Raw genomic sequence first — 12,463 nt, 5'->3', positions numbered from 1 at the left:
AGTGCCAATGCAAATATGAGTTTCAATAATTTTTGTGAGATCCTTCAGTTGGATTTCACTTCGGAGATCGTTGCATTAGCAGTTAGACCGAAAAACATATGGATCCTTCGTTCGAATAACGAAATGAATATATTTAAACGAAATAATTTAAAAGATTCAAAGAAATATTCATTACAGCAAAAATACGTTCCTGGAACTAAAATGATTGTAGATAGAAAAGGTGAAAAATGTATAATAATATTACCTAGAAAGAAGCCATTATATTTCACAACAACAGGTGAAGTTTTCCAACCATTATTTATACCTCCAAATGTCATCCCACTTACTGGTTGTTGGAATGATCAAGAAAAATCTACTCCAAACTTCCTAATTGGTGATGAAAATGGACAAATTATCCAAATTCAACCAGGAACAAACAAAAACGCAAACTTTCTTTACAGATCGCCCAACGGAACGCCAATATTAGAAATTGTATCAATGGTTATTAATGAAATCACTTATTTCTTTATTTATACCGATGATAAAATTATTACTTACTCAGGAAGAGATAGAATCGAGTTAATTTTTGCTGCAGGAGCATCTTCTCATATAATATTTGCCGGTCCACCCAATCCTTTACAGCCAAAAAGAATTTTGCCACAATATATTGTAAATAAAATCGGAATTATCATTGATTTAGGTGCTTTAATCCTCGATGCCTTTGATTCTGGTAATAAAGCGAATTTTAGACAAGACCTTTACGAGTTTAATTCAACAACAAAAGTTACATTCGCTCAATCACCTTTTGGAATACTATTTGCTGATGGCACAGGTATTCCTGTAGTTCACGATGGTAAAGCACGTCTTACAGTACCACTTCCAGAAGTCCAATTCATATATCTAGACGAAAATGAATATATTTTTACAACTTCAGGCGATATTATCAAATTTACTAAGAAGAACTTCATGAAGTTCTTATTTAGAACAGCTGTAGACCAAAAAGATTACGATTACGCCAATATGTTGGTAAAATTAGATTCATCTATCATTTTGCCAGCATTTGATTCATTAGTTCCGAAGAAAATCACTGAGTTTTTACCACATTTAGACCTTTCCATCATTGATGGCTTCAATATTCTTAAATCTTCTGAACAAAAAATATTATTCCTCCAAGGAAGGCTAGAAACGCTTGATTCAACCAAGAATAAGCTAAAATATGCTACTGCGTGGATGATTCTTAATTTATATCTCTCAGTTCTTCCAAAAATGTCAAATGATTTTAAATTGTTTGTTCAGCGCTATCCAGACATCTTTAACAAGCAGAACATAGGAGAGAAGCTATTACAACTCGATTGGGAACAAGCTCCGTTGTTTTTGTCAGAAATTTTCAATGATGACCAAGAAATCATTGATTATCACTTATTCCACCAGAACTATTCCACTCTTCTTGAATACCTTCCTAAAGTTAAGGATTTGGCCCTTGTTGTCAACGCATTATTGAGAATTCCTGGATCTCAAATTGCAATGAGCTATATAAGTAATAACAATATCATTGATCCAGCGGAAATCATGTTATTGCTATCAAACCTTCCTCAAATTTCAAATAAAGTTATTGGATTTCCGAAATCTCGCATTCAAGAGATATTGTTAGTACTTTCTCATTGTTTGAACAAAGATATTGTCAGTCTCAACAATATAATCCAGTCAAGAACTTGTAGTCTTGAAATTTTGTCATCATTTTGTATTTACTTCAAGCTTTTCGAACCAGCGGCCAAGGCATTGGTTAAAATGGGCATGCCAATAAGATCTATAGCCGTAGCATACAAAGGAGGCATTTCTTTGGCGTTTTCCATTTTAAATATCGTAAAAGCATCAGAAAAGAAGCAATGCTGGATGAAACTGTTATCTATTGCAGAGGATAATGATAGAAAGACTATTATTAAGAAGATAATTTCATCAGATTTGTTTGAATTTGAAGAACTCCTTCAATTTGTTGATGACAACGAACAAATCGGTCTTTATAGGGATAAAATAAAGGAATCTGCCCAGAAATTGCAGTTTACAGAGGGAGAATGTCTTTTCCAGAGAAAATTCAAACCTCCTCAAATGCAAGACTTCGTTCTGAAGCTTAGTGACTGCTGCGATGTTTGTTCATCTAAGTTGATCACTACAGAATTCATCAGGTTCCCTTGTGGCCACTCTTTCCACGAAGATTGTCTCAAAAATCTTTGTCAAAGAGAAGGAATCCCAGATGATGACATTTTTGAGTCTTGTCCATTATGTGGATTCTCTTCTCTTATTGACCAATTTTCATCAATATATTAATAAAAATTTCACAAATATTTTGTTTGTTTATATTAAATAATGATATTTGATTTATTTTCTTATAATATTAAGCATGTTTACCATATTATTTCATAATTTTATTAAAGGTATTTATCCAAATTTCTTAATGTACATATTGAATGTAAAATTATTGTAACAATATGTAGGAAAACCATCAATATCAACTTGAAATCATATTCTACAAGTGTCTGTCTCCCAAATTTTGTGAAGAATTTGATTTCAAGTTTCTTTCTTTTGTTTAATACTCATTGATGACACTAAATCATTGGAAATATCTGCTGGACATACTTCAAAACGCTTTTCATTCTCAAGATCAAGAAGATTATACTGGAATTGTTTTTAATCTTAGACTTGATATTTTCGATTCATCTTTCAAAATTAATCGACAGAATAAAATGGGAACTCTATTTGAAAGATACAGTTTTGGGCATATATTTATATATCAATGTAGAACTGATGATTATTCATATTATGGAAGTATTGATGCATCGGATCAAAGAACAGAATCATTTAAGAATCATTTGAGGTTCTTTGATTAAAGTCCATGTGAAGAAAATCTAGAAATAGTATAATTCTAAAAATCCAAAAGGAATCTTAATCAAGTACCTAACCTTGTCAATATCTTGTATTTTCTGGTAAAAGTCATATTTTTGACGATATAAACAGTTTGGTCGGATTTGTGCTTCATAGAATTAAATGAGCGAATCCCAAAGTTTAACAAGACATTATGATGTACTTCTACATATGTGCAATGATTATATAGATACATTTAATTCTCTTTACAGTATTAAATCAAATACAGAAGAAAAAATTAATCAGATTTATGAAAAGATTAAAAATAATTTACTTGAAAACAAATTATTTTCACCAGAAGATATTTACGATCAAATTCAAATAGTATGCATTTATAGGATAGGTTATTTAAGAGCATATTGGGAAATATTCAAAAAGATTTACAACGAATATGGCATTAATCATGATTTTGATATTGATATGAAGTTTGCTTTCCTTTTGTATAAAGAATATAACTTTATTTGGGATACACAAATGCTTAATGAATTTCATAAAATGGAAAATAAAAAATTCTCAGTAGATATTTTCCCAGAAAATTCTACTGACTACGCAATTATGGAAGATAGTGTAGAAAAGTTAATTCAATTAACGGAAAACCGACAGGATTTTAAGTATTTAAAAAGCATTTATTATCCTGAACGTGACGAATATTCGATACCTGAAATTTGTTGTTTTCAGGGTGCTGTTAATTGTTTCAAACTTTTTTTATCAAAATCCAAGTTCAAAGTAACACAAAATTGCATAAATTTTGCTTTTTTGAGTGGAAATCCTGATATTCTAAACATATGCTTGAAAGAAATGGATAAGAGAAGTGATGTTGATTTAGAACCATGCATGAAATATGCCATTATTTCTCATAACATTGATTTTGTTTCTTATTTAGTGACAGAAGAAGAACTCGATATTGATATTGATATGTGTTTAAAATACAAAAACCTTCAAGTATTTTTAATTTATTTTGATCAAAACAATTCCATTGAAAAAGTAAATTTGAATAAAATCAGAGAATGCACAAGCATAACTCCATTATTTGGAATACCATCTTTAGTTGAATATTTCATTTCTAATGGAGGGAGTATTGATTCAAAATACAAACAAAATCGAAGTATTCTTCATTATGCTATAATTAATAATTGGACTGAACTTGCAAATATTCTTATTGCGGAAGGTGCAAATGTTAATACAAGAGACAAAGAAGAATGCACTCCCTTACATTATGCAGCTGAAAATGGGTGTACTGAAATTATAAAATATTTAATTTCAAAAGGAGCAAATGTAAATGCTCAGGATAAAAATAAAAGAACTCCACTTCATTTTGCTGCAATGCAAAAATCTATTGAAACACTTAAATTTCTAATTGAAAAAGGTTCTGATGTTAATGCAAAAGATGTTAATGGATTCACTCCATTACTTTTAGCAATAAAAAATAATAATTTGGAAATCACAAAAATACTTCTACAGAATAGAGCAAATCCAAATGATATTAATAATGATGGACAAACATCTCTTCAAATAGCAGCAACCCACGGTGGAAGAGAGATTATTGAACTTCTTCTTTCTCATGGATGTATTATCAATGAAAGGGAATATTTAATTCATTGTGCAGCAACAAATAATATTTTTGGAACGTTAGAATTTGTTATTGGTCTTCATAATAATGTTAATATAAGAAATTCAGATGATAAAACTCCGCTCCATATTGCAGCAGAAAACGGTTCTATAGAAAATATAAGAACACTTATTTTTCATGGTGCAGATATTGATGTACATGACAAGGAAGGAAACACTCCTCTTCATCTGGCAGTAGGAAATGAAATGGTTGCAAAATTTCTAATTGAAAATGGAGCAAATATAAATTCTGTGAATGAAAAAGGACAGACACCTATATTATATGCTGACTTCAACTACAAAATTAATTTTTTGAAATACTATATATCTAAAGGTGCTTATGTTAATCAAAAAGATTTGAAAGGGAAAACACTTTTCCATTATGCTGCCGAAGGAAAATATCACGAAATAATAAGGACTCTTATTTCACTAGGTGCTGACATTAATGCAAAAGATAACGATGGGAATACTCCACTTCATTGTAGTGTTAAAAAGTTGCATGAGAAAACAACAGATTTTCTTATTTGTAATTTTGCAGATATAAATGCGAGGAATAATAAAGGACAAACGCCATTGCATATTGCTTCTATGTATAAAAATTATCAACTTATAGAATTGCTGAAATCACGCAATGCGGATGAGAGTATAATGGATAATAATGGAAAAACTGCTGATGATTACATCATTATATACGAAGATACTGATTTGTCTGATGCTATGCGTGAAAATGGCGAATGTAGAATTAACTGATCAACCAAATAAAAGAATGCAAACTAAGTTGTTATTTAGAGAAGAAGTTATTACCTCTTAGATCTACATGATCATGATTGTGTTTTTTACTTTTTTTCCCCTCTAATATAGTAAAGTTCTTCATTGTAAACAATAGCCCAAAAATATTTACGGCCTACAAAGATGCAAAGAGAATGAGCAGAAAAACATTGGAGTTTATGTCTCCAAATGGAAACGCTCCAAGTATTCCAAAATTGATTCAGGAATTAAAATTCAAAATTGGTTGATTTATAGCTCTGAAATTGGCTACCGAAAATTTCATGGCTTGTAAAAGTATCATCAAAACATCAGAAATGAATCAATATTGAATAAAACTGCTATTTATTGCAGAGGATAATGATCGAGAGACAATTATTAAGAAAATAATTTCATCCAATTTGTTTTATTTTGAAAATCTGCTTCATTTAGTTGAAGAAAACTGATAAATCAGTCTTTTTTTGATATAAAATAAAGAGTTTATATCTCATATTATAATTTACTTAGTTAATTTTCAAAGAATTCTTGTAATTGACCTAAAAAAGAATTCAAAATAATATGAAACTTGAAATTGAGAAGAACCGAAATTTTGGCAATATATTGAATTGAAAATGGCATTACGCCATTCTCCCATCAAGATTTTGCGACATATTTTGGGGGGGAATGTGAACACGTAAAGAATGGCACTTACAATGATAATAAGAACTACTGCGTTGATAACTGTTTCTTCGAAGATCTCAAAAATCGCGCAGTTTATTTTACAGGCGAGTCTAAATTTCTATTTGAAGATAGTACATTTGTTAGTGTATCAGTTCCATCAGGCAATGGTGGTGCTGTTTACACTACAAAAGGAGAAGTTGTTCATCACAGAATTTGTTCATTCAACTGTTCTACACCAGACTCTGGACAGTATTGTTTGAGCCGATCTACGGCTGGTTCATACAAAAATTACGTTATTGAAAGTACTTTTTCGAGATCTACTGAAAATCCAATTGGAAGATCCCCAATATACTTATTGTACGGAAAACAATCCATAGCAAAAACAAATATTTCATACTTTAAAACAAATGAAAAATGCGCATACACAATAACTCAAGGACAATCAGACTCAAATTCTACATTCAATTCAATAATAAATAATACATCAAAAGATGATTACTGTATAAGGAATTATATATTTCCAACTCTAAAAATATTCCGGTGTAACGTTATAAAAAACGCAGCAACAGGTGATATCATCTATAATGCTTATTGTAACCAAGCAACAATTGAAGAATGCAATATTATTGACAACAAAGCAAATTACATCATTTATATAGAAGATTCAGGTTCAACAGAAGTTATTAATTGTTACCTTAGAAATCAAGGAACAACAATAAGAGGAAATGTTGTAATTAGAAGTACTTATGATAAAGAAATAAACAATGAACTAAAGCATCTTTCTACAGAACTATGTAAAACTAAAAATTTTCTTCCAAAAAATCAAATTTCATTTTCAGTTAAAGAAATTTCTTTCCTTTGTTCATTACCTTGCTTTATTTTGTTGTTTTCAAGCAATGAGAGTTTTGCTTTAGGCATTGAAACAGCGAAACCAGAAGTATACAATCGAAGTTTTCTTTCTGGTTTATTCAACATTAAATCTTTCTTTTCTTTTTTCTTCAAATAAAAACTTTTCTATCCTTCATATTTTCCTATTTTATACAGCAAGTGATCTCATCTATAAGCTATGAATCATATCTTCTTCTGATATTATTCTTATGATCACATTAAAATATGAAATGTGTCATCTAACTGATATATGATAAGTCATATGTTCAATATTCATTAAATGACACATTGGATAATGATTCTGGTTGAAGAATTTCAAATATTGAGTTTATACTTATGTTGTAATTTAAATCTTATTCGGTTTTTAATAGTCGTTGTTCTTTTATACACATAAATAAGGGTTTCGTTTTGCTAAAATTGTCACTTTTATAGCATATTTGTTTTTGGATGTTTTGCGAAACCAAAAAAAAAACACTATGATATACAATGTGTGTGTAAAGAAAATACTTTATTTACTAGTTAAAAAATCATTTGGTATTGATCAAGTTATTTTTTCTGGATAAGATATTATATGGATAATTGGATAGAAAATACAATTATATAATCTTGTACCTGGTTTAATTAAGCTAATTGTCATCAGAAACTTGTAATTTTTATGAATTTCAGATTTTCTTTTCATTACTGCTTTTCTTAATAGGTCAAGTTCTTATTTACGTTATAAAGTATGATATTTACAAATATCAAGTTATCATGTTTTTTGAGAAATTATGAGAAACAAACAAAAATGAAAAAGATAGGAATAGCAATGAATTGTGATGTGGGTATAGAAAATGTAAGAGATATGAATGCAAAGCAATCAGTATTTAGGATATTGACCATAGATTTCGAAAAAAAATGCTGCATATTGAGCGAAAACTATGATTATATTATAAGGCTGTCATTTAAAGCATAATGAAACTATTCCCTTTTCATTTTAATCGAATAAGATAGTAAAGATTTTTGAATTAGCTAGAAACTGATGAGATGTTTTCACAAATCAGATTTTTAATCTCTATAATGCATAATTCACTCAATATCTCAATTTTGATATTGCGAGATATTTTTGCTATCGGTTTCGCAATTTTGACACAATAGCAAGAGGGTTCTATAAGCATTATTATCAACGTAGAATCTGAATATCATATCAGAAAATGTCGCAAATCTGACATTTACCCGACCAAATAGCAAAAATAATTGAATACTTTTCGCAAAAACTTTAAAAATCGATAAAAATATGAAATATAGATATTAAAGAGACTTTTTATATAATATTCATAAAGATTTTCCAAAAATATGATACCGCAAAATTAAAAAAGTGACGTCTTGAGTGGAGTCAAAGGTCGAAATTGCTAGCTAAATGTTTTTTTAGCGAAATTGCGTATTGTATGTTTTTTTCGCAAAACGAAACCCTTAAATAAAACTCGCATTATGGAAGGATTAATGACTTTTCAATTTAAGATTAGAATTTCCTCATTTTTATTATCGTGTTCATGTTATTACATAAGCAGCTTGAAACAATGATATAAGTTTAAACACACAATCTACAACAAGATGTGATTATAGCTAAAATTAAGGAACAAGCAAAATCAATCGAAGTTTCATATCCATCTCTTGCACAGACATTTGAAAATCTGGTAATTAAAATTCGAGACGACTTTGATGCAAAATGTAAAGGTAGCAATAAGTTTGAAATGTTACCAGTAATTGCAAATGAAAAATATTACCCAGATTCCGCCGATACCAGCGATGTTAAATTAATTCGTCCAGATCAGCTATTTAAATTCCTTAAAGATTCTTTTACAGCTATAGATGTCAAAGATTATTCATATCTCCTCAAGTATGGCATATCTCCAAGTTCATATCCATTAGCAAAACTGATGATAATTTTAAAGCTGATTTCAAAACAAACTAAATTTGATATTGACGAAGAAGTTAAAAAAGAAATTATTTCGGAAGACAGAAGTCAAAACAATTTGGACCAAAAACCTCAAATCTTCACAAGGTTACGCAAAATACCCAATCATCCCATCGAAAACTGGATTAAAAGTCAAGAAATTACGAATCTGATTCAAAAATCTCCAAACCAAACCATTTACATTAATTCGTCTCCCGTATCCTACATTGTATTAGATAATTCACAAGGAAGATGCATTATCGATGTTGCCTCTCAAAAATACGCAATTAATAATAATGATTTTAAAGATTTGAGTGGTATCATTGATAACAGATACAAAATTACAAGTGCTGCCATTATAGATGGTTGTTTGACTTTTATTCTCCTTAATAATTATGAAGTCAGTGTTATTGTTTACAGAAACAGTGAAATTCCAACTGATCCAGGAATGGGCGAAATCATCGATTTGGATGTCAAAACAGCTTTTTCAGGAACATGCATTCATATTATTAACAATGAATTGCATATCTATACTGCATCCAATAGCATTACCATTTTCGATTTAAGAAACATGATAATCGTTGACGAAAAGCCTCAATATTACATCTATTCAACCGTTAACTTTTCTGAAAAAGAAATTTTTGGAATCAGTTTTCACGAAGATACAATACTTGTTGATATCCGGCCGAAAGGAAAATGCGAAGATTATTTGACAATCATTCGTCCATGCTTCACAACAGAATCACAAATAGCTGTTTCATTGATTATTGATGATATTTTGATGGAAGTTACAAACTCATTAATTTCACTCATCAAAACAGGAAAAGCACAATGTGATTATGCAGCCAATCCCACTCAGCACGTTGAATTCATTCTTGGTATAATCAAGGAATTGAATAACTCAAGCATCGACAAAAATCTCATGAATTTCTTAAATCTTATGTTAGACAGATTATTAATATTGAATCTCAGACAAATTTATTCATCAAACAAAATGATCAATGACAAAGATAAATCGCAAATCGTCGCTTTCTTTGGAAAACAATTACCAACTGCTCCAATCCAAGAAACATATGGTATGATGATAAGAGCAGTCAAATATGGAATTTACTGGCCAAATTTTGGAACAAGAATTGAAAATGATTATTTTGCATTTTACCAACCTGAATTGTTACTCAACGATATATACAAATTGCCACAGAGTGTTTTCTTCCCATGGTCAAACATAAAGGCTCGGAATTCCAAAGTTTTCGCTGAATTCATCATTGAAAAAATTTATGACTTGTATACAATTGTTAAACACATGAGCGATACAACGAAACAATACTTCGACCAAGAATTTATTTCTTTCATTGATTTTGTTTTTAACATGTATGATAAGCAAAATAAGGAATTTTATGAACCAGTTCTTAAAGCACTTCTTTCAGTACTATCAGTAATACCAATGAGACCTTATCTTGTTAAATGTGTTATCACAAACTTGGATAAACTTTTCAAAACAGATATTATCTGGAAATACTTTATCAAGCAAGATTCCAATTTTACTGAGTTAATATTAAAATATTTGATCAATTATGGAGAAAGCACCGAAAGACAACAAATCGAAAAACCAACATCAATCTCATTAAACACAACAATTTTCGCTCCTGAAAATGTTTGTGGAGATATCGAAACTTATTTTGCAACTCCTTTCAGAAAGATTAAAGTAACACAGAAAGATTTTGTTAAAGGACAAGTAAATCAAAATGCTTTCTTTAACTACGAAGAATTGTTATCCGAATCAGCAGAGATCAATGGACAAAATGTGAGCATTGATATCATTGGAAACAATAAAAGTACTCAATATATTCTTGAAGGAATTGTCTCGAAAATCTGTTCCCAAGATTTTTCAAAAGCAGATCCAACATATGCTTTATTCCCATATTTATTCATCAAATGCGCTCAAAACTCAACAAAATCAATTCCTCTAACGGAAATGGAGCAAGCTCATGCTGATATATTGAGCCTTCCGCATTGCGATAAACCCAATGAAGAATACTCTAATTTTAGAACGAATTTGAGAGATGTTTATTCTGCAGCCGAAAGGGATTATCAAAATCCAAAAAGTATTTTCCATATCATCGCAAAGGCAACAACACAAAAAATGTTTAGAAAGAGGACATTTAATATTGACGTTGAAGTCCTTACAGTTAAAATAATGCTTTCAATCATTTGGTCATGCAATTTGTTAAAGGAATATACTGAATTCGAAACAGAACCAACTATAGCAAAGTTTGATACAATTTTCAAACCTTACTTACCAAAGGTACAAAAGATAAAATTAGAATTAATTAATCTTTTGAACACTACGGAATATAGTGGAGTGTTGAATTCAATAAACCGAAAATTCCATACTATAATTGAAAAAGCTTATCTTGATCCAACAGACGATCAACAAGCTAATAAATCAACAGACAATCAGCAGCACAATCAGCAAGCCTTCTCCACAGACTGCGAGATATGAAAAAATAATTGCTTTTTATTCTTTTGAATTTGATTATACAGAATTGGTTGCGATCGAAAAAAATAAGTCATTAAGAGAAGAGTTGCCAAATGAAGTGAATTTGATAATCTTGAATTTCTTCAAAAAACTTCGCAAATTGAAAGCAGAATCATTTGCTATTCCTTTTGCGAGAAGTTTAGTTCAACATTTAGATTTCATTATCTACCCAGAAACAGGAAAAAATCACAAAATCATAAAAGCCTGTCAAAAATTCAATGATGTTGTGATCAATTGTCACTTGATTAGTAAAGAGGGTAACGATCAGACAATTGCTAATCTCATCAATAACATTTCACAAAGTTATGAAGAACACAACACAGAGCAAGCTGATATGAAATTGGCATTAATGACTCTTAAAACAATGGGAATAGCAATTAATAATCCTGTAGAATGCAATGAATCGCTACCTATACCAGGAAAAGATAAAGAAAATTATCTATTTAAATTAGCTTATGCGAGAGCAACATTTACAGATTCGAACTGGCAGGTTTCGGAGAATATCTGCAAAATTAGAACCGAACACAAAGACAAAATTCTTGAAAAAATCGAAGCTAACGACGATGAAAATGTTAGCTTGGGTGCGATGATTGCATTGGGTGCTGAAATATTTGATTCAGAAGTTACAAGATACATCAAGATCAAAGGAAAGACAGAGCTTGCAAATAATCATGACGTGGATGTTCAAAGGAATTCTCAAGCTTGTTTCCAAATTGATCCTCCAAAGTTTAATGTTACTGCCAAATTAACAGCGAAAATGATTGAGTTTATCGATAAAGTTGATCTTGATATCCAAGCAACACCTTCTCAAAAACCAGCTGACAATTCACAAAAACCATTGGATACTCCACAAAAAATTGCAGAAAAGGCAATCAAAAATTGCATTATTTTGTCATTTTTATCAAAATTATTTGATGCTGTATCTGACAAGAACAAATTTGCTGAAAAATTCCCGAAGATGAAGGAAATATGCAAGAAGTTCAAAGATACAATAGTTCCAAATTACACAAACTCCAAGTACTCTTACTTCATCAGACAGCAGCTGAAAAGAGTTTGTGAAAAGAATGGTATTAAAGACAAATTTATTCCTTTGACACATTGCGGTGAATGCAAGGATTCTATGTTCAATGTCCTTATTATCTTCCAGAAATTAATAGCGAAATGGCATTGAA

General features: G+C 30.2%; 6 protein-coding genes across 6 annotated transcripts; all 6 read left to right on the top strand.

Annotated features, from left to right (window-relative positions):
- Positions 1–15: 15 nt before the first annotated feature.
- On the top strand, positions 16–1,103 carry TVAGG3_0676170 (notochord cell vacuolation; the record flags this gene model as incomplete). The annotated part of the gene is made up of 1 exon (XM_001302498.2): positions 16–1,103. A coding segment is annotated over one exon (1,088 nt), but the record flags the coding sequence as incomplete, so codon positions are not given.
- A 142-nt stretch (positions 1,104–1,245) lies between these two features.
- Positions 1,246–2,304, top strand: TVAGG3_0676160 (notochord cell vacuolation; the record flags this gene model as incomplete). The annotated part of the gene is made up of 1 exon (XM_001302499.1): positions 1,246–2,304. One exon carries the CDS (start codon positions 1,246–1,248, stop codon positions 2,302–2,304), a length of 1,059 nt encoding a protein of 352 aa, XP_001302500.1.
- Positions 2,305–3,021: 717 nt separating this feature from the next.
- Positions 3,022–5,256, top strand: TVAGG3_0676150 (ankyrin repeat and SOCS box-containing protein 4 family; the record flags this gene model as incomplete). The annotated part of the gene is made up of 1 exon (XM_001302500.1): positions 3,022–5,256. The coding sequence occupies one exon, from the start codon at positions 3,022–3,024 to the stop codon at positions 5,254–5,256; it is 2,235 nt and encodes a 744-aa protein (XP_001302501.1).
- Positions 5,257–8,206: 2,950 nt separating this feature from the next.
- On the top strand, positions 8,207–9,636 carry TVAGG3_0676140 (ubiquitin protein ligase protein; the record flags this gene model as incomplete). The annotated part of the gene is made up of 1 exon (XM_001302501.2): positions 8,550–9,636. A coding segment is annotated over one exon (1,087 nt), but the record flags the coding sequence as incomplete, so codon positions are not given.
- A 110-nt stretch (positions 9,637–9,746) lies between these two features.
- Positions 9,747–11,150, top strand: TVAGG3_0676130 (ubiquitin protein ligase protein; the record flags this gene model as incomplete). The annotated part of the gene is made up of 1 exon (XM_001302502.2): positions 9,747–11,150. A coding segment is annotated over one exon (1,404 nt), but the record flags the coding sequence as incomplete, so codon positions are not given.
- A 490-nt stretch (positions 11,151–11,640) lies between these two features.
- On the top strand, positions 11,641–12,462 carry TVAGG3_0676120 (ubiquitin protein ligase protein; the record flags this gene model as incomplete). Its single annotated transcript, XM_001302503.1, has 1 exon — positions 11,641–12,462. The coding sequence occupies one exon, from the start codon at positions 11,641–11,643 to the stop codon at positions 12,460–12,462; it is 822 nt and encodes a 273-aa protein (XP_001302504.1).
- Position 12,463: the final 1 nt, after the last annotated feature.

This window comes from Trichomonas vaginalis, chromosome III, assembly GCF_026262505.1.
Source record: "Trichomonas vaginalis G3 chromosome III, whole genome shotgun sequence".
In the NCBI taxonomy this organism is placed as follows: domain Eukaryota; phylum Parabasalia; order Trichomonadida; family Trichomonadidae; genus Trichomonas; species Trichomonas vaginalis.
This window is presented reverse-complemented; position numbering and strand designations above follow the sequence as displayed.